Here is a 23,225-nt window from a genome sequence, read left to right on the forward strand (position 1 = left end):
TTTTTAAAAAGGCCTGAATTCTTTCCTAAATCTACACAATATAACTGGATACTAATATTTATACGTAAAGTTAAGAAAGGAATATTGGCCCAGGCACTGCTCACAACTTCTGACTGACAGCAGTGTGAGCCATTGGCTCCACCTTCTCTCAGCTAAGCCTATGAGAGACAGGAGGGGAGCTGAGTGCAAAGCGCTGGACTGAGATCGGGCTCAGGTGAGTATGCAAAAAGTATTATGGTTTAAAAAAAAAAAAAAAAAAAAAGCCTTTTACCTTTGTGACCACTTTAAAGGCCAAGTTCACCTTTTGTTGTTAAAAAAAAAAAAAACACATGAAATGCACATCTTTTTGCAGGTAAAGTGTGCATTTTTTTTTTCTAACATTGCTGGTTTTACATTGCAATGTCAGGATCTTGGAGACTCTAAAGCTATGTTCACACTAGACTATTTCTAACTCCTGTCAAATGCCCCTATAACGTGAAGCGTTTTTAATGCTCCCCAAATGCCCTATGCGCGTTTTTGAGGAGTTTGATAGGCGTTTGCAAAGCGTTAAAACAGCTCCACAAACGCCTATAATGAAGTTTTATGGTATTAACGCCTCGCAAAAGCTCCACAAATGCCTGCCAGGCGTTTGAGAAGCGTCACCATAGACTTGAATGGGAGGCTTCAACTCCTCCTGACTGGACATGAGGAGTCAGTTTTGCCGCGACACGAGGCTAACACTTCACTGTGAACAGCACTGTGTGCTGCCATGTGTAGAATTTTCATAGGCATTTGAGAAGTGTTAAAAATGCTTCCCAAATTCCTGTCTGACGCCTGCTGACAAAGCTAGTATGAACATAGCCTTAGTAAGTTGTCTGCTCGTACCTCCCGTATGGGAAGGCAATTACTGAATGGCAAGAAGAATCAATGAACTACGAGAACTGCACCAGCGCCAGCGTGTACAAACTTTTTATATCTTTCTTTAGATTTACAAAAACTATGAAAAGAGACGACCTACGTAAACAATGCTTTTAGTTTATATCCAATCAGACAGGCCCTTGGACTTGTACAGCTGTTGGTGAATATAAAGAACACTGTACAGATAGTAATGCATATGGCCAACGGATTGCCCCTACTACAGTTATTACAAATTCATATGCTATAAACAATGTGAATGGAATGTGCTGTGTGGCAGAGATGTGTAGATCTCAGGGTGGAAAGAAAGAAATACAAGTCCACTGGCAGGTAAAACAGTTCCCATGTATGCATTTCTGTGCATTTAGCACTTTGCTGGAGCCGAGATCTAAAGCTGAAGTTTAATCTGGCTTGTTTTGCATCCCCTGGTACCTCCCTGCCCCATTATCAACATGCTAATGGAATTAAAAAAAAAAAAAAAAAGTCTTTACATTTTCACTACATAGTTTAAAAGCCAGTGGTATCACCACTGAATCCTTGTCTATGAAACGCAGGCAGATCACGGCTAATGGAATAATGGAAGGGGACTACAGGTTGTTGTACATAACATCCTGAATGCATCACAGCACCCTGCCTCACCAGTCCTCTCAAGAGCCCTTAGTCCTGAAGCAAACAGTGGGGCTGGTAGTTATGCAAATACTAAAATGCCTTGATGGATGGGTATCAGTATGGAGGAGTGGCCATTCCTAGGCAGGCTGCATTTGCATGCAATCTGCCCTAGGTGACACCCAGATGTGATGCTGAGCCTCTATGATTGAAAGAGCTGAAATTCAGCGAATGAAAATGGTGGGCCAGAGACAGGCTGGGGAGTAAGGCTAGGTTCACATATGTGCGGCTGGTGCCGTTGCTGATCCACACAAAAATCTGTGCAGCCGCACCACCCAGACAGAAGAATGCAAACCCGTGGGAGGGTGCCATTAATTCTAATGGTACACCGCCCGCACTGGAAATCGCAACCACACTGGGAACCGAGGTTCCCGAGCGGGCTGCGATTTTCAAAGAAGTGCAGGGACGACTTCTCTGCGTGACCCGGGGCACGGGAGTCCATTCAAATGAACGGGCTTTCGTACCCACGCAAAACGTGGCCCGCACGGCCGCATATATGTGAACCGGGGGTAAAGGGCTAGGGATGATGCTGGATGTCCTCCAGCCAGGAAATGAGACGGGCTCTCTCTCACTTGCTGCAGCTTTTAATGTACACTAGGAGAAGCTCACAGTGTGCTGTGAAATCAGTAAGTCATTTCAGTACAGGAGATGTGTCTGTACGAACCAGATTCCAGCTATCCATTCGTGGTTTTGTTCCCTACTAACAAAAAAGGTCTCATTACACAACACACATGATCCATTATACCCACCTTATTGGGTCCTCACAGGCGCCAAACGGAAGTTTTCCAAATTCCAGTCCTCCAACTTCTCCCCCAATAACAGCATCAATGTCTATTAAAGACATAACATTGACCCTATTAATAACAATATATATAGTACACAATATACATTACAGCAAAATAACCAGGTCAATCGTTAACCTAAACATGCACACGGACTTGTTCGATGAGGCAGGTGCATGCAAAGCGTACACCTACAGCGATCAACCAGAAATCCTCTCAGTTCCAGCTTACATCAGGTTTATTTGTTAACATCTTAAGGTTAAAAAAAATGTAAACTGTATGGAGACATAAGACAAATGATACATGTGTTGTTCCGTTGTTTCACTGTCCACTCACAGTCTTAAACAAGTTCTATAGCTATGACTGCATTTGGGAGAAGGAAAGGTCAGGAACTGTCTATGCTGTCAGAATTAGGACACCAGATGAACAGAAGTAAAACATTCTTGGCAGGACAGACTGTTCAGGAAAATGTATTTCAACTGTCTCTATAGATACTTGCCTACAGTTAACACTTTAACTGATCCAGACTCCTTCCCTTCAGTCTTGTACCAGCTCCTCTCCTTTACTGACATTGCTTACGCTGATTTCACTGCACGCTATGGGCTTCTCACAATGTGCATTAGAAGCTACGGAAAGAGCCCATCTTATTTCCTGGTTAGGGGAACGCCAGCATTATCCAACTCTTTCCTCCCTGAGCTATTTCTTTCATTCATTGGGTTGCAGTCCTTTCAATTATGGAGGCTCAGCATATGTGAGCATTACCTAGGGTCATCTACATGCACATACACCTGCTGATGAAGACCTACTCCTCCTGACATCAAGTCATTTTATTTTTTTGGATAAATCTCAAGTACCTGCAAGATGCTTGCATCACAGCGTAGAGCTCTTGAGATAAATAAAGAGGCAGGGTGCTACTTAGGGAATGTAGTAGAGAACATAAAAAACAAAGCGCACCAGCCTTGCGCATTACCTCAGTAAACAGTTCGTAAATGTATTAATAAATTATACTCACAAGCAGGGGTGGACTGACAACTCATGGGGCCCCCGGGCAATAGGGGATCATGGGGCCCCTGTGTCCTTGCCCAAACTCAAAAAAGCCTATGAAAAAGGTACCAGGGGCATCTCATGGGGCCCCGTACTGACCCCGGGCCCTCGGGCAGTGCCCGAGTTTCCAAATGGTCAGTCCGCCCCTGCTCACAAGAGTTCCATCCGGAAGGGAGATAAACTATTGGTAAAGGTGACACTTTTCGAAGGGGGGTCCCTTCTTCCTCAGAGCTAATCACACAGAGATAAGCCACCCCTAAATATTAATATAGTGCTGCTCTATCAAAGAGCCTGCCCTAATGGGCGGGATGGCCTCGTTGGGGGGGGAGGGGGCTAAAGTGTAATAACAAATAATAACATACATACAGTGGGGATCGAAAGTTTGGGCACCCCAGCTAAAAATTTGTATTAATGTGCTTGTCAACAAAAGTTAGATTTTATTTCTATCATTTACACTTTCAAAATAACAGAACACAAAAAAATGGCGTCTGCAAAAGTTTGGGCACCCTGCAGAGTTAATATCTTGTACTGCCCCCTTTGGCAAGTATCACAGCTTGTAAACGCTTTTTGTAGCCAGCCAAGAGTCTTTCAATTCTTGTTTGAGGTATCTTTGCCCATTCTTCCTTACAAAAGTCTTCCAGTTCTTTGAGATTTCTGGGCTGTCTGTCACGCACTGCTCTGTTAAGGTCTATCCATAGATTTTCAATTATGTTGAGGTCAGGAGATTGTGAAGGCCATGGCAAAACCTTCAGTTTACGCCTCTTGATGTAATCCCCCGTGGATTTCGAGGTGTGTTTAGGATCATTATCCATTTGTAGAAGCCATCCTCTCTTTAACTTCAGCTTTTTCACAGATGGCATCAAGTTACCATCCAAAATTTGCTGAAATTTTATTGAATCCATTTTTCCTTCTACTCGTGAGATGTTCCCTGTGCCACTGGCTGCAACACAACCCCAAAGCATGATTGATCCAATCCCATGCTTAACAGTTGGACAGAGGTTCTTTTCATTACATTCTGTGCCCCTTCTTCTCCAAACGTACCTTTGCTCATTCCAGCCAAAAAGTTCAATTTTAACCTCATCGGTCCACAGAACTTTTTTCCAAAATGCATCAGGCTTGTCTATATGTTCATTTGCAAAGTTCAAACGATGATTTTTGTGGTGAGCACGTAGAAAAGGTTTTCTTCTGATGACTCTTCCATGAAGACCATATTTGTACAAGTATCTCTTTATAGTGGAATAGTGTACCACAACTCGTGTCTGCCAGATCTTTCTGGAGGGATCGTGCAGTCAAACGTGGGTTTTGAATTGTTTTTCTCACAATCCTGCGAGCTGTTCTGTCTTATAATTTTCTTGGTCTTCCAGATCTTGCTTTAACTTCCACTGTTCCTGATGACTGCCATTTCTTAATTACATTCCGAACAGAGGATATTGACATCTGAAAACGATTTGCTATCTTCTTATAGCCTTCTCCAGCTTTGTGAGCGTCAACTATTTTCAGTTTCAGTTTTCTAGACAACTGCTTAGAAGAACCCATGGTGCTGATTGTTGGGGCAAGGTCAGATGAGTCTGGGCATTTAAAACCTTTGAGCTTGACATCATCTGGTCTTCCCAGACGATGATTGAGAACAATCCATGACACTGGCAGGTCTCAGCTTGGCAAAGGGGGCAGTGCATGCTATAAATTCTGCAGGGTGCCCAAACTTTTGCAGACGCCATTTTTTTGTTTTCTGTTATTTTGAAAGTGTAAATGATGGAAATAAAATCGAACTTTTGTTGACATATTATAAGAATGTCTAATCTGTAATTTGATGCCTTTTGGAGATTTTTCCATCTTTCCTTGGCTTCTTTATGCACATTAATACAAATTTTTAGCTGGGGTGCCCAAACTTTCGATCCCCACTGTAGCATACAAAACATAGATAAAAACATATGATCACAAATGGAAACGGATACAAGCAAAAAGATGATACTAATATTTGCGGAAACGATACATTGTATCAGCTTGACCAAGAGTTTATCTCCCTTCCGGATGGAACTCGCACGTGCCTTCTAACCCTGTGTTGGTTTTGGATGTTATATGCCTTTTTACTGCTACTCTTGTGAGTATAATTTATTAATACATTTACGAACGGTTTACTGAGGTAATAAGCAAGATTGGTGCACTTTGTTTTTTTTTGTTCTCTACTACAGTTTATATCGAGCTTGCCCAGCTATGTGTTAGAGCTGCATAACCTTTGATCAGTGTTGGATGAACATTATCATTTTATTCAATTGGCCTTCCTCTGACCTGAGTCACTGAGCACAGGAGTTGGTGGATGTGGGTCTACATATGGAACCCTGCCAGCCCCTCCCACCAGATATGATCTGCCGGTATATTATTTAATATTTAACTGCTTCCCGCCGGCTGACCACATACATGCAGTTTCTCTTCAGCTGGGCTTTAACAACAAGCGGCCGCATATATCCGTCTTTAGGTAAACTGACTACTATGCTGAGAACACACTCACAGCATAGTAACTAACATGTCACTGAAAGCTCCCGATGTATACTTGCATTCGGGAGCTTTCTGATCATGTGATCACTTTGACAGCCAATTACAGCGGTCACATGATTGGAATGCCTGTCTATGCCTCCTGGCATTTAGATCCTCTTAAAGGCAGCAACAGAAAGGGTTTAACCACCTCCTGTCCGGTTGTTGTATATAAAACAGCCGCACGGTGGCAGTGCAGGGTTGGGTGGCCGTTTATAAACGACCTCCCCGCCCCCTGCTTGTGCGCGCTCCCTGGGATCCGATGCCCGCTGTGTCCTCCGGACACAGTGGAACACCGGTCATTGGACAGAACCTCTGTGTGAGGTCCTGATCATGTGACCACTGACTGGCCAATCAGTGATCACATGCAGAGTAGTAAGCAAGATGTCACTTCTGACATCATTGCTTACTATGTGTGAAATCTGTAAATGATCACAGAGGTCACATGGTACAAGGCTATTCACAACAGCCTTGTACCATGTGACAAGCTGTGACCAATCACAGATCACACAGTAGTTCTCAATGGCTGCAAGAATTCAGCCAGAGAGAAGGAGAAATTATTGTTTTTACAGCCTTTATGGGTGTAAAAGCAATCAGTGTAAAAAAAAAAAAAAAACCTTCATCACCCCCCACAAGCTGTACAGTGTCACCAGGGTGACAGTATGTAAAAAAAAAACCCAAAAAAATAGGAATATAAAGAAAAGAAAATAAAAATGTAAAAAAAAATTTCAAAAATTATAATTTTTGATTATAAACTAATTTGGTTTTTTTTTTTTTTTTTACTAAAAAGATAACGGAATAAATTTTGGCCAAGATTTATGATGAAATATCATTTGCAAAAACGCTTTTTTTCAAAATGTTTGGACTTTTTTATTTACATAGCAAAAAAAATTAAAAAAATCCCAGTGGTGAATAAATACCACCAAAATAAAGTTTTTTCTGTCTCAAAAAAATGCTAAAAAATTCATATGGGTACAGTGTTGCATGACAGCGCAATTGTCATTCAAAGTGTGATAGCGCTGAAAGCTGAAAATTGGTTTGGACAGGAAGGCGGTAAAAGTGTCTGGACTTGAAGTGGTTAATTGGCAAGGGAAGACAAAATATAAGTAAATTAAACTTCATCTTCAATATGGCTGACAGTACTGGTATATTTATCGTATGGAATAGAAAGGAAAAGAAAGACAAAATTCTAACCCCACTTTCGAAACGCAGGCACAAGGTATCTCTCTTGATCCACCTTCTCAGTCTTGCCAGAAAATGTATTCTGCAAAAGTGGAGACGTACTGACCCCTCTGATGGGTGGATAATGGATACCAGTGGAGAACGAGCTGAATGATATGGAGAGCTTGAATGCTGCTCTGCAGCGTAAAGATGAACATTTCCGGAAAACCTGGTAATATTGGCATAACTTCCAATTCACGCAGGAATACCACTCCTACATCTAGGTCCAGGTAACCCAGACCTTTCCTCAATAGGCAATTCTGTGCTAGATAGTGTAACCTGCATATCACTACACTCTATAGACTCCATGTTCTTTCCCTTTCCTTCCTCCTCCTACCCCCCAATGTGTTTTTATTTTCCCCCTTGTACTTATCTCTTTGGATCCCCCTCTTTTTAATCCCCACCCCTTTACTTAACCTGTCATTCTTACTTAAACTGGTCACTCATGGATCAAAATTCGGCCAGTTAAGCAGTGACCAACTGAATTTCAATCTATGTATGGACAGGCTGGTTATACACAAGTCAATTTATCGATCACCTTGTGTACAACCAGCCTGTTGGAAAATGGTCTCCTAATCAGCACCACTTGCTATAGCCAGTGGTGCGGATGAGTGTATTCTGACTGTGGGGAAATCTTCCCACTGTCAAAATACAAAGGCATGGCAGGAGGGATCCCCCCATTCTCACCCAGTGTGTTGATAGGGGAATTAAGTCATTTTCTTTAATTCAACCAGTGGGTTTGAACGAGAGAAAATGACTCTTGTACGGCCAGCCTAAAGCCTCATCAAACGATCAGAAAAGTGTACGAAAAATACAGCTTTCAAAGAAATCGTACGATAATCGGATCGTTTGTACAATACCAGATCATACAATTGTGATTCATTTAATTAGTACGCTTTTCATCTGAAAATCCAATACATATACAATATATTACATCACTTCCAAAATTCTATTCTGTCAAATTAGATTTTTTTTGCGATCTAGAGACTTGTGTGCCCAAAAAAACAAAAAAAAAAAAACGGAAAATCATTCATCCAATATTCTCATTGTGTGTACAATATTCTCATTGTATGATTTTGGGCAGCACAGTGGCTAAATGGTTAGCACTTCCGCCTGGCAGTACTAGGGTTGTTGGTTCGAATCCCAGCCACGGCACCTCCTGCCTGGAGTTTGCATGTTCTCCCTGTGCCTGCGTGGGTTTCCTTTGGGTACTCCGGTTTCCTCCCACACTCCAAAGACATGCTGGTAGGTTAATTGGCTCCTGTCTAAATTGGCCCTAATATGTGTATGTATGGATGTGAGTTAGGGACCTTAGATTGTACTCCCCTTGAGGGTTAGGGACTGATGTGAATGTACAATATACAGTGGGGCAAAAAAGTATTTAGTCAGCCACCAATTGTGCAAGTTCTCCCACTTAAAAAGATGAGAGAGGCCTGTAATTGGCATCATAGGTAGACCTCAACTATGAGAGACAAAATGAGAAAAAAAAATCCAGACAATCACATTGGCTGATTTGGAAAGAATTTATTTGCAAATTATGGTGGAAAATAAGTATTTGGTCAATATCAAAAGTTCATGTCAATACTTTGTTATATATCCTTTGTTGGCAATGACAGAGGTCAAACGTTTCCTGTAAGTCTTCACAAGGTTGGCACACACTGTTGCTGGTATGTTGGCCCATTCCTCCATGCAGATCTCCTCTAGAGCAGTGATGTTTTGGTGCTGTCGCTGGGCAACACGGACTTTCAACTCCCTCCAAATGTTTTCTATGGGGTTGAGATCTGGAGACTGGCTAGGCCACTCCAGGACCTTGAAATGCTTCTTACGAAGCCACTCCTTCGTTGCTCGGGCGGTATGTTTGGGATCATTGTCATGTTGGAAGACCCAGCTACGTTTCATCTTCAATGCCCTTGCTGATGGAAGGAGGTTTGCACTCAAAATCTCACGATACATGGCCCCATTCATTCTGTCCTGTACATGGATCAGTCGTCCTGGTCCCTTTGCGGAGAAACAGCCCCAAAGCATGATGTTGCCACTCCCATGCTTCACAGTACGACGAGTTGTGTTTCTACCAAACAGTTCTATTTTGGTTTCATCTGACCATATGACATTCTCACAATCCTCTTCTGGATCATCCAAATGCTCTCTAGCAAACTTCAGACGGGCCCGGACATGTACTGGCTTAAGCAGGGGGACATGTCTGGCACTGCAGGATCTGAGTCCCTGGCGGCGTAGTGTGTTACTGATGGTAGCCTTTGTTACGTTGGTCCCAGCTCTCTGCAGGTCATTCACTAGGTCCCCCCGTGTGGTCCTGGGATTTTTGCTCACCGTTCTTGTGATCATTTTGACCCCACGGGGTGAGATCTTGCGTGGAGCCCCAGATCGAGGGAGATTATCAGTGGTCTTGTATGTCTTCCATTTTCTAATTATTGCTCCCACAGTTGATTTGTTCACACCAAGCTGCTTGCCTATTGCAGATTCAGTCTTCCCAGCCTGGTGCAGGTCTACAATTTTGTTTCTGGTGTCCTTCGACAGCTCTTCGGTCTTCACCATAGTGGAGTTTGGAGTGTGACTGTTTGATTTGGTGGACAGGTGTCTTTTATACTGATAACAAGTTCAAACAGGTGCCATTGATACAGGTAATGAGTGCAGGACAGAGGAGCCTCTTAAAGAAGAAGGTACAGGTCTGTGAGAGCCAGAAATCTTGCTTGTTTGTAGGTGACCAAATACTTATTTTCCACCATAATTTGCAAATAAATTCTTTCCAAATCAGGCAATGTGATTGTCTGGATTTTATTTCTCATTTTGTCTCTCATAGTTGAGGTCTACCTATGATGCCAATTACAGGCCTCTCTTATCTTTTTAAGTGGGAGAACTTGCACAATTGGTGGCTGACTAAATACTTTTTTGCCCCTCTGTATATGTGTAAAGCGCTGCGTAAAACTGACAGCGCTATACAAGCATCTGAAATAAAATAAATAAAAATTATTTCCTAAAACAAGGCCATTAGGATCCCTAATTACCACAAGGTCTTAGTTGACTCTCTGTACGGTATATGTGCTGGGAGCTCTCTCTTCAATCATACCTGATGTTTTTATGGCACTGGTATTTTCATTCTTTTTTTCTTTTTTTTAATGCAAACCGTGACCCGATATTCAGTTTCGGAGGGGGCAGAGGTGACTTTATGAGATCCTGGCAGGTATTGTTTATATGCTTCTATGACTATGGTTTTTGTTACCATATGGTGGCTGTTAATTAACTGCCATGATCTGTACACTTTGCTGAAGGTCTAAACAAAAACTTAATAATGAAAATAAAAAAAATGGACAAAAAGGAAAAAAAGGTAAGGAAAGAAAAAGGATACACAAAGAGAAAAAGAAAAGCACAAGGAAAAAAGAATGGAAAGGGAAGAAGGGAAAGGGAGCTGTACTGAGGCTCAGTGGCAATGTGGCAGTTAGGGGGGTCTGTACTGTCCTACCTGGAGGCTGCTGTGGCCAGAAGTACTGCTGCCAGTCCTGCAGAATATAAGTGAAGCGGATTGCAATGTTCACAGGTGGGAAGGCAGTAAGGGGACAGCCCTACAAAACAGACAAAATATAATTTTTCATGTAAATAAATACCAACAGCAAACATCCAATATATCAATCTTAAGCTAGCCTTCATTCTGATGGTCAGCATCATTCAACCCACTTCCTCTGAGCCCAGGTTGTGACGAGACAGTGATTGGAGAAGGCACATTGATGAGCTCATCTTTCTGACACTCTGCCTTTATCCAATAAAAATGTGCTGGTTCCCCTTCTGCTTTCTACTTGCTAGTGAGGCCTTGGCTTCACCCACCCCTCAGCAGGCGGGTGACAACAAACGGCATGCTGCTTTTAGGCAGCACTTTTAGTTTCAGGTACTCAGAATGGATGGCATTATGGATGAATAATTTAAAGAATGGCTGACTCAACATATTGAAAGGAGAACTAGCATAAGTGCCAGAATTTGTCTTGATATCAACCTCATTTAATCCCTGACACAGTATTTAATAACTTCCGGTTTCAGGGCCGTAGTTCCCTGGCTGCTGTGACTGGGAAATGAACTCCTCAAACTTCAATAGGGTGCACAGAGGTGACATCTAATAGACCCCTGCAACTCCTTAATAAGGACCTGGCATGTCCATTATGCTATCACATAGGGGGCATAGTACCTATGTGATAGCAATAAAGAGAAGTGAAAAAAATAAATAAAAGTTACAATAAATAAAATTTCAAACTGATGACATGTAAAGGCTTTTAAAGCTTCATCTATGGACAATTTTGGGTACTGTATCTTGTTGCCATTTAATGGGCACTCACAATATTAGAGGCTTGACATGTCTAGTTGTTATTCACTCACAATAGCTTCATCTTTTATATTTTGCCCAGAAAACAAGGGTGATACATTGTTTAGTTGGTTCTAAAATTTACTTTATCAAAACCATATTTTTAGTAACATATATGCTAAACAGTTGCATCAATCCCAGTGGCAACTACCAATATTTCATTCTTCAGGGTCTCTGCTTTCAGAAAATATATAATGTTTGAGGGTTCTAATTAATCTTCAGACCTTAAATGTGCATCAACATTTTTTTAAAGTTATACCGTTATTATATTTTGTGACAGGAATGTATTCATGCAAACTTGTAATGTTACTAAAACGTCAGCTTTAAATTGCTCACCGTTCGGACACTCCCTGCTGCCAAATTCCTGGTACAGAAAGCCCAGTTCCAGTATACATCATGGTCGGCTGCTTATGAGCAGCGTCAGCAATGTCTTCCGGAAAAAGAAGAAGGACCAGGGAAGAATCTTTGGGGAGATCTGTGCTGGAAGAATCTGAAGGCTGCCACTGCTGATTTCTCCTAAACATAAAAAGGCCAGTTATCTGCCCAACATGCTAATCCAGTGGCATCAGTACTTCCTAGGACAACTCTGCAGATCAGGAGTTCTGATTTCAGTCTCACTTTCTAATTTGAATGCTTGCATCAGACTGAAAACAATGGAGCCAGAGACAGACAACTTGGACTTTTGTAGCAGGAAGTTATCAATGGTGCGCCCCATATTTCTCTCATTACAGAATTCCTACCAGCACAGATCTCTGACTTTGACACTCCCCCTTCCCTCCTCTGAGGTCTTCAAGGTTGAATGTTATAATTTAAAAAGAAAACACAAAACCTTTTCCAAAGTTTCCAGGCTGGTCATGTGACACCTCAGTGTCATTGCCACTTTTTGCATCATTATGCAGTGAATGCAGGGTGCCACAGTGACGTCCTCCAAATGGGAGGGCTTATGACGCGACGCTTGGCTTCATTTAACCCTGAAAACTACATCTTATGGCAATAAAAGAGTACTGTGGGATAGAGCGTTAGATTGAAGGCGAGTACTGCAGCCATAGTTATTTTTATTCTTTTTTTTTTTAGAATTGGCTGGAAGGACCACTTTAAAAAAATAGCCCAGAGTTGTTTTTTTCCCCCCTCTATTTATATCAATTCTTCATGATCCCAATTTGGCAATTTGCTTGAGGTGATTGTAGCCGTATTAGTGCATTTGCGACAGGAACAATTGAGTACTGTCCGTGATACTTTTTTTATTTGCACTAACATACAATTTTGAGGACAAGCTTTCGGGGAATGTCCCCTTCTTCAGGTCTAAGCAGTACTGAAACAGTTTCAGTACCTGCTTAGATTTGAAGAAGGGGACATTCCCCGAAAGCTTGTCCTCAAAATTGTATGTTAGTGCAAATAAAAAAAGTATCACGGACAGTACTCAATTGTTCATGATCCCAACAAAGGTCTGCCTGGCTGGGAGGGGGGAAACGCTTTTCTGTTCTAGTTAATGGAATTACTAATGGTGGACCTCACTGTGACCATAGACCAGGGGTGGGCAAACTTTTTGACTTGAGGGCCGCAATGGGTTCATATATTGGACCCGGGGGCCGGACCAAGAGTAGATGAATGATGTGTATGTGTCATCCATAGTAAGTATAGTAATATTCCCCCATAGTAAGCATAGTAATTAATCCCCCATATAGTAATTCATCCCCCATAGTAATTCATCCCCCCTATAGTAATTCATCCCCCATAGTAATTCATCCCCCATATAGTAATTCATCCCCCATATAGTAATTCATCCCCCATATAGTAATTCATCCCCCATATAGTAATTCATCCCCCATATAGCAATTCATCCCCCATATAGCAATTCATCCCCCATATAGCAATTCATCCCCCATATAGCAATTCATCCCCCATATAGTAATTCATCCCCCCATATAGTAATGCATCCCCTATAGTAATTCATCCCCCCTATTCATTCAAATTCATCCCCCATATAGTAATTCATCCCCCCTATAGTAATTCATCCCCCCTATAGTAATTCATCCCCCCTATAGTAATTCATCCCCCATAGTAATTCATCCCCCATATAGTAATTAATCCCCCATATAGTAATTCATCCCCCATATAGTAATTCATCCCCCATAGTAATTCATCCCCCATAGTAATTCATCCCCCATATTAATTCATCCCCCATATAGTAATTCATTCCCCATATTAATTCATCCCCCATATAGTAATTCATTCCCCATATTAATTCATCCCCCATATTAAGTCCCCAAGTCCCCCTGTGTCAATTCACTTACCTTTGCTCCGCCTTTGTTCCTCTCGCCGTTCCGGTGTAGCATGAAAATTCGTCTCCTATGAGGATCTGTCCCCCTCGACGTATCTGCGCATGTGCCAGTTTCAGGCATTAGCAGCCGATCGGCGATCTCCGGCACATGCGCAGATACGTCGAGGGGGACAGATCCTCATAGGAGACAGATTTTCATGTTACACCGGTCTTCAGGGCGGACTGTGAGAGGAGCCTAGCTCCGCGGGCCGGATTAAAAGGTCCGCCGGGCCGTATACGGCCCGCGGGCCGTAGTTTGCCCATTGCTGCCATAGACCATATCAACTGGGTATTTTGTTTTCTGACGTTCCTAATGGACACGTTCTAGTTTGAATGCTTTTAGGTGCATCTCCTACAAACTGTTATTTCACTTCTGAATGCTTTTGGTTTCTCCAGGACTTTCTTACCTACAGGGGCTTATATAGAACTCTCTCCCCCTCCATAAACCACAGTAGATCTTCTCGGTTTCACTCTAGTACAGGGTTTCTCAACTAGGGTTCCTCCTGAGGTTAAGGGTCCCTTGAGCTATGAGCAATTTCTGCCTCTCAGATAAGCTTCCATTGACACCATTGATCTTTTAAGCTATCTGTAAGGGGGTAATTCTTCCCAATGTCCCAAAATGTGAGGAGCATTCTACATACTGACCATCACACTAATGTATCATGAGTTGTAGACATGGTAACTTTAACAGGGGTTCCCTGAGACCAGAACGTTATTTCAAGGGTTCCTCTATGTTGAGAGTTTGAGAAAGGCTGCTCTAATTTGTAATTACCTATCTTCTCCTGATGAAGCTAGATGCAAAACGTTTAGATCTGTGACCACACTCGCACTCAACACACCTGTTCCATGTTTTGTAAATTGGATCCTTATGTTTTAATGGTGATGCATGGATATGTACAGTGCTCAGCATAAATGAGTAGACCCCAACAGATTTGTCAGAAAACCTTTACTTTCCTTTCAGAATCAACATTTCTATGGGACAAGAACCGCACCGCCCCCCCCCCCTAAAAAGTGCCGCCCTGACACCAAGTGTCAGCATGCCGTATACCGGAGTATAAGACGACCCCCGACTTTTGAGAAGATTTTCATGGGTTAAAAAGTCGTCTTATACGCCAGAAAATACAGTATAATGTTACTTATTGGGGGTAGCATTCTCTCAAACCCAATTTTAGGTAATTCTTTTAAGGTAATCAATATCAGTTATTAAAGTAGAACTTTAGTCACAAAATTAAGTCCTGCCAGATCACTTCAGGCTGGCCCCTTTTTCTAGGTATAGCTATGTAAAACATTAATAATAAGTTCTCATAGTGTTTAAAATGTAGTAATACACTGTGTCACCCTACTCTGCACATGCTCAGTTGCTCTCTATTTTTCAGCACGGTGCCAAAATTGTAGAGGCCGATCTGCTGACAGCCTAAAGATTTACTGTTGCTCAGGGGCTCTGGGCTTCAGCAAAATGGCAGCTTCCAGCAAGAAGGAACAGGAGCAATGCTGGAGCCAATTTACAGCATGCACTAATTTTGGTGGCATAATTATTAATGCAGAATGTGTGTTCCTCGCTAAAGAACATTATTTTTTTAACAAGTTGTTATGGGTAAAGTTCTGCTTTAAATTGGCATCCCTTTCCTTGGGACGGAGTAGGAACACAATGACTCTGAATGATAAATTTATAAACAACTTAACTACTAACCCACAATTCTTTTCCAAGACTCTCCTACAGATAAATAGAATGTAATTTAAATTTGGGTTATGTGCCTCACACCTCTAGCAAAGATAATTATCACCCTTGTATTTGCAGTATCTGGCTGTAGTAATAAAGGCCCTGTCACAAGTTAGCCTCTTGTTTATTTTTATCTCCTTGCTGCTCCTGATTCCTTTCACATGTGTGGACTGTCTGTGCTCACCTATGGGCGTCGTCTGCTATCCTCTGGGTTTTATTTCCTTCCCTTCCATCACTTCCTGGCCCGCCTCCTAGTTTGCTTGTCTATATAAGACATGCTCAGTCTAGCCCACTTTGGCTGAGCAACTTCCTAGTTGTCGGAGCTCCTGTGTGTTACTACTGTCTGAATCCTACATTGACTACTTGTGTACCGACCCTGGCTTCGTTCTCTGACCTTGCTTGTTTTCCTCCTATCCTGACCTCGGCTAGCCTATCGGATTCCATTGCCTCTTCCCATTATACTCTGCTCCCGCGAGTGGTCTCAACCTCAGCTGGGCGTACCTGGGGACCGCGACCTGGTCGCAGCCTGCTGCAAGTCCATCCCCACCATCAGGGGCTCTGGTGAAGAAGCAGGCTGGGGCTTCGACTCCGCACCCCGGGGAACCCCAAGTTGAGTATCAGCAAGAGCTCACTACCACAGGTGCTGACAGGCCCTATTAGTTTCAAATACACTTTTCTGAGATCAGAGTTGGGCTTTATCTAGAACTTTAAATGTAGGCTGTATCCTACATCTGGGGAAAAATAAATATGAACCATCAGTCTTCTCTCATTGCCGAATACCTGTGTACATACAATTTTGGATTTGAAGATGTCCAGGAGTCCCGACAAGTGCGTGTACTGATTCGGCACTTTTCTTAAATGGACCATCTCGAAGTCTGTCCGCACTCCTGGCCCCTGGCACTCGCCCACGTAAAGTTTCCTCCACTTCTGATGAATCTGCACAAAGACTGGAACTTGGCTGCAAAACATCAAATTTATTATCGTCATCCTTCCCTGAGATGGAGGTCTCGCACTGATTCATACAGCGGGACAGCAAAAACGAAGAGAGCAGCTCCCAAGGAGCCTCCTGCTATTTTCAGCAGGTGGGTCACATGCGGCCCCCCTCTCCCCGATCGTACCGCATCATCTCCTGGGCATGAAGCTGCTATCAGATCTCTATACCAGCAACGTTTCTCCCCCCCCCCACCCCCACCTTAGTTGCCTCTGCAGCTATTTTGATTCCTTATTATAAACGTGGAAGCACCAGGTGCTACAATCGCGCACGCCTGGGGAATGAGGCAGCATATAGCTGCAGAGGAACCCAGCGGGATCAGACGAAGGAAATTAAACAGCCCAATACAAGAAGCTTATTCTGCACATTTAAAACGCAGAACAACTGCAGGTTACTGGGAAACAAATGCCACTTTGTACATTTCCAGAAAGGTCATTTACTATCTAGAGAGCAGTAATCTTCCAGTTTACAGAATTATATCAGCAAGCCAGCCAAGTGGGTTAATGAAAAAAACTCCATTAAGCAATATTTGCATGTGAAATGGCCGCATTAACATAACCAAAATGCTATTTCGGAAAATCTACAGCCCTTTCTGTGGAAGATTACTTACAAGTTATGGCGCCTCCAGGTCTCTAACTGCCAGGCACATGAGTTCAGATTTGAATATTGTTCCCTAGGAGTGGCTACTCCTTTTCCTCAGGGAGTCATTAGATGAGTCATTCTGAACAAGGGAAAAAAAAAAAAAAAAAAAAGCCCCCCCTCATCACAACCCCCCCCCACATGTGATCTTATGCTTTCCCTGATCTAGTCCTGTAATCAGTCTGTGCTAATGGTAGAGCAAAGATTAGGCGCAGGAACATGGCATGTAAAGGGGCCAGGTAATGTTTCTTTAGTCCTTTTCTACAGGCAAGTAAAATGATTAACCGCCCCGGCGGTATGATTATTTCAGATTTTTGGTGCTGAAAGCGGTACCATTATTTTGCATGGAAATTTGGCGTTTTATATTGTAGGCCTGTAATTCTTAGGCCTGTAATAACTCACTGAAATCTGTCCGAACAAGATTCTAGTAAACATCCCGGATAGGATAAAACTTGAAACACGAAATCATAAATTATAATTTAATAAATAATCATAAAAAATAATAATAATATAATAATAATACATTTAATTCAATAATATAATCAAACCAAAAACACTGAAATTTTAAATATAGCGCCAAGTTCGCACATCACTGAGCAAAGTCGTAAATTGTTTTCAGTGTCTGATGACGAATTTCCCCACGAATCATTATCACTCAATTCTGCAAGTGGTTCTGATTTACTATCGCTGTTCTCTAGCCGGTCTAAAACCGCTTTTGACCTAAAGGGACGCTTTTTGGACGCCATGGACGTTTCTCAGTTTCCAGGTAGAAAGAACAGTAAAAATGCAGGCAGGGCGCAGGACAAAGCACTCGGGACAAAATGTATGTGAAATGGTTTGATACAGTAATGTTATACTATGTGATTTTAGTTAATGTCACTTTGTCATTTTCAAATTTCCAGCCGTTCCGTCCCCCGTACATCCCAACGCTCGCAGGGGACGGAACCCAGAAGACAGATGCCGGCATCCGCCGGAGGACATTGCTGGGGACACTGCAGGAGGGACATCGCGGGAGCGCAGGACAAGGTAAGTGATCTCGGGATCGCGGAGCAGCGCAGCATGGTACGCCCGAGTGTAGCTCGGGGTTACCGCTTGTGGTACCGAAACTTTACCCCGAGCTACACTCGGGAATACCGCCAGGGAGGTTAAAGTAAACCCAACAACTATTCATGTAGTTTTTAACTTAGAAATTTATGTTTAGCATAAACTTTTCTTTTTATTTGGATAGAGTAGGGAAGTATTAAAGAGATTAAAGGGGTTTTTTTTGCTGTATGTACCATTTGGGAGATTTCACTTCACTTCCTGTCCTAGAGATGCAACAGGAAGTTAGTGTGAATCTCCTAAATTGTGGGAAATTCCCCTCTTAAAGTGGAAGTTAATTGTATCTTAGCACCACAAACTGAAAATGCTGTTTAACCTCTTCATGCCGGCCGCACGCAAATGTGCGACCTCCCGGCGTCTGGGACTAGACACCGAGCGGCTGCACATTTGCGCTCTATTAAAAAGGACATATGTGTCGAGAGAGTGCGCCCTGTGCGCTCCCAGCACACGTCTGGTACTCACGGAAAGGTCCCGATCTCCTCTTTCAATCAGGACCTTTCCTGATCATGTGACCGCCGTGACGGTCCGCCCCGCTTCCCAGCTTCTGAAACTCTTAAAGGGCTAAGAGGCGCTGGCGTGAATGGGTTAAAGCGGAGTTCCATCCGTTGAATTATTTTTTTTATAAAGGCACCCATGTGAGAGTGGCAGCTTAGGCAATGCCAGTTGAGATCACCTGTACTTGGAATCCTTTGCTTTCCTTATAAAAAAATAAAATTACTTACTGCACCCTCATATTGTGAATGTTGTCATTTTAAGTGTGGGCACCTGAAGCTCGCTCATTCTTCCGGGAAATTGTGCAGCTGGTTGCCCCGCATCGCTCCTGTGCAGTGTGAAGAAAGAGGGATCTCGCACCTGCGCAGTGTGAAGGAGGAGCGATCTCGCACCTGCGCAGTGTGAAGGAGGAGCGATCTCGCACCTGCGCAGTGTGAAGGAGGAGCGATCTCGCACCTGCGCAGTGTGAAGGAGGAGCGATCTCGCACCTGCGCAGTGTGAAGGAGGAGCGATCTCGCACCTGCGCAGTGTGATGGAGGAGCGATCTCGCACCTGCGCAGTGTGAAGGAGGAGCGATCTCGCACCTGCGCAGTGTGAAGGAGGAGCGATCTCGCACCTGCGCAGTGTGAAGGAGGAGCGATCTCGCACCTGCGCAGTGTGAAGGAGGAGCGATCTCGCACCTGCGCAGTGTGAAGGAGGAGCGATCTCGCACCTGCGCAGTGTGAAGGAGGAGCGATCTCGCACCTGCGCAGTGTGATGGAGGAGCGATCTCGCACCTGCGCAGTGTGATGGAGGAGCGATCTCGCACCTGCGCAGTGTGAAGGAGGAGCGATCTCGCACCTGCGCAGTGTGAAGGAGGAGCGATCTCGCACCTGCGCAGTGTGAAGGAGGAGCGATCTCGCACCTGCGCAGTGTGAAGGAGGAGCGATCTCGCACCTGCGCAGTGTGAAGGAGGAGCGATCTCGCACCTGCGCAGTGTGAAGGAGGAGCGATCTCGCACCTGCGCAGTGTGAAGGAGGAGCGATCTCGCACCTGCGCAGTGTGAAGGAGGAGCGATCTCGCACCTGCGCAGTGTGAAGGAGGAGCGATCTCGCACCTGCGCAGTGTGAAGGAGGAGCGATCTCGCACCTGCGCAGTGTGAAGGAGGAGCGATCTCGCACCTGCGCAGTGTGAAGGAGGAGCGATCTCGCACCTGCGCAGTGTGAAGGAGGAGCGATCACGCACCTGCGCAGTGTGAAGGAGGAGCGATCTCGCACCTGCGCAGTGTGAAGAAGGAGCGATCTCGCACCTGCGCAGTGTGAAGAAGGAGCGATCTCGCACCTGCGCAGTGTGAAGAAGGAGCGATCTCGCACCTGCGCAGTGTGAAGAAGGAGCGATCTCGCACCTGCGCAGTGTGAAGAAGGAGCGATCTCGCACCTGCGCAGTGTGAAGAAGGAGCGATCTCGCACCTGCGCAGTGTGAAGAAGGAGCGATCTCGCACCTGCGCAGTGTGAAGAAGGAGCGATCTCGCACCTGCGCAGTGTGAAGAAATCCCCACGATCACATCACTCTCGGTCTCATAATAAACGTGAGATTTTGGTATTAGGCATTCCCTAGGACTGCTGGGATAGATGACGCCGGTATCCCAGAGGCCCTAGGGAATGCCTGATGATGTAATCTCCTAGGTGGCCAGGACTGGAAGTGGAGACAGAAATTATCAAAAAAAAGGTATTTAGGAAAAAAAAAATCTACATATATATTGCCAAAACGGACTGTGAAGAGAGAGACTATGGTCTTTCAGGGAAGAAAAAAAAAAAAAAGGCTGGAACTCCGCTTTAATTCTAGGTTCACACCTACGCAGGTTGTGTTTGAGCTGTTTCTGCATTGCTTGTTCGGTTTTGCACTTCCTTTTTTGCCACATGTTTGATGCGTTTTGCATTTTTTTTTTAAACCGCAAAACGCATCAAAAACGCAGCACAAACGCAATACATGCTTTTCTGCAGCGTTTCCATTTAAGTCTATAGAAACATAAACGCAACTTTTTTGCGTTCAAAAAAGTCCCTGACCCTTTCCAAAAAACACACCGGGTGAAAACGCAGAGATGCGAACCTGTCCCATAGGAAATCATGTTAAATGGACTGTACTGTGTTTTTGGATAAAGAAAAATGCTTAGGTGTGAACCGAGGGTAATTCATTTTTAATATTTGAAGGAAACTCCCCCATCCACCCATGTCCAAGCTTTATTGTGTTGAGAATGACCCCTAGCATTTATAGCCTCGGACATCTTGATTAAGACCAGATAATTAATGTAGTTTTTACTTCCATTAGTCCATCAGCCTTTAGCTCAGGCATGCAGGCAGGAGGGTTTGATTAGCTGAGAAAGCCTCTCCTCCAGATGAAAGAAAGAAAAATGCCCATGAGGCCTGGGATGCATGACAATTTTGGCCTAAGCCAGAAACCAGGAAGCAACTGCAGAAATGTTACGTTCTACTTTAAACTGTTGTCCGTGAAACAAGAATCACCATTAGACAATTTCCCCTCTCCTCTTCTTTGGGAACATCTAAAATGTATGGATATCCAATCACTTTCCTTTCTGGCAACAATGGTCACCATAACAAATAGTGTGGTGAATTATCTGAAGGGGACATAGACAGCAATAAAAACTAGATATAGGAGCTAACACTTTGCCACTCTATCCAAACCTTAAAAAATGGTTTTGCCTGGAAATATGCTTTAAAATTTAATCTTAAATCTGCAAATTAAAAATAAAAACTGGAAATCTGGCCATAAAAGTCCTTGTTTAGGCTCTTCTGGTTTCCTGATTGGTCCGGTAGTCTTTTGGGACCTGTGAAGTGTCCCAGAAGACTGAGGGAGGAAGGAGGGGAGTAGAACGTCCGGCTCACTTTTCCGCGGGAACTAAGCAGGAAGTGAGAGCGGATACCTGTCAAAACCAGGTATCCGCTACCCCCTCCCCCCCAAAAATGCCAAATGTGACACTGGAGGGGGGAGACGCAAACAAGCAGCGCTTCCACTTTTGGGTGGAACTCTGCTTTAACGATGCCTATGTATGTTTTTCTCATTAGGAGGAGCCATCTTTGTTTCGGCATCAGTTAGAGAAGGGGTTTCAAACTGGCGGCCCTCCAGCTGTTGCGAAACTACAGGTCCCATCACGTCTCTTCCTTTCGGAGTCATGCTTGTAACTGTCAATCTTGCAATGCCTCATGGGACTTGTAGTTTGGCAACAGTCTAGAGTCACCATCTACTTCCTGAACTGACTTGCTGGCTGAGATGACACAATCATAAGAATCCTGGTGTCTGTGAAGTTCTTGGCTGTGCTCACAAATGTCTGCAACAGATTAGCCCCTGTTGCCAACTCTCACCTTGTAACACTGTACAAAGGTCAAGTATTCTATGCATTAGGGTAAATAAACCTTCCTCCGAGGGCCCCCCATATACTTACCTAAGCCCGATGGTTCAAAGGTAATCACAGCCAGTGAGGAGGGAGCAGTGCTTTCGGGCCAGGCCAAACTGTGTGTGTCAATAGACACAGAGCGTGGCTTGGGAACGAGCCTGCATGAGTGCCCCCATAACAAGTGACTTGCTATAGGAACACTCAGCAGGGGGGAGAGGCCAGGAAGATCGGAGATGCTCTGCACAAAAACATTGCACTAAGCAGGTAAGTATGACATGCTTGTTATTTTTTTAAATATATATATTTTCACCTTTACAATCACTTTAAAATGTTGTAGATTGGAGCTCAGTTATGGTTTCATCTCCTAGATTGTAAACTCGAAAGAGCAGGCCCCTCAATCCCCTCATGTTTTGCATTGTATTGGTATTGTTCTGTCACATGTTCTGCCCCCCATTGTAATGTACAGCGCTGAGCAAACTATTGGCTCTTTATAAATACTGTATAATAATAATAATAATAATAATAATAAGAGTAAAGCCATTTTTTTAAAAATAAAATGATACTGTTACTGTATATTATGACATTAGAAATGTACTCATGCATTTAGGTGTCATCATAGCTCAATGTACCCGGATTTTTCTGCAGCTTCCATCTGGACAAACTAACAATATCAGCAAGTCTTCTCAGCCTCTGGCTGACAAAAGTGCACGAGAAGCCTGCCAACCCTGGCCAGCAGCTATAAAGTCCATAGTATTGCCTGAGACAACATCCGTCATAGAAGGGGTTAAGGCAGGTTCTTTGGGGACATGCCAGTTTTGGAAGCTGCTGAAACTCCAATAAGGAAACCAAAGTGATGTGTTTGACAATACATTGTGACAACACTATACTGGAACTTTTCATACAATAAAATATGTACATATTTAACTGGGACACGGAGCAGCCCTCAGGCGAGAGCCATGCGCACGGCTCCCTGGGGTTTTCAAGTCGCTGTCCTAATAAAGAATAATGTATCCAGGCTATTTATAGAAGCTAAGACCTGCTGTAAAATATTTAGTTCAGCCACAAA

At 43.6% G+C, this 23,225-nt stretch overlaps 1 protein-coding gene across 2 annotated transcripts in view; it reads right to left on the minus strand.

Moving 5' to 3' along the window:
- RAB3GAP1 (RAB3 GTPase activating protein catalytic subunit 1) overlaps positions 1-23,225 on the minus strand; it is a 204,090-nt gene that overhangs the window by 137,425 nt on the left and 43,440 nt on the right. For both annotated transcript variants that reach the window (XM_089683600.1, XM_089683598.1), the window contains exons 7-9: positions 16,338-16,503; positions 10,618-10,717; positions 2,310-2,391 (exon numbers count right to left, since the gene is read on the minus strand). In XM_089683600.1, the coding sequence (XP_089539726.1) occupies positions 2,310-2,391; positions 10,618-10,717; positions 16,338-16,503 (348 nt within the window). The remainder of the gene's footprint in view (positions 1-2,309; positions 2,392-10,617; positions 10,718-16,337; positions 16,504-23,225) is intronic.

The sequence above is a fragment of the Staurois parvus genome, unplaced genomic scaffold, assembly GCF_062004578.1.
Source record: "Staurois parvus isolate SC_StPar_1 unplaced genomic scaffold, SC_StPar_1.0 ptg000315l, whole genome shotgun sequence".
Taxonomy (NCBI): Eukaryota; Metazoa; Chordata; class Amphibia; order Anura; family Ranidae; genus Staurois; species Staurois parvus.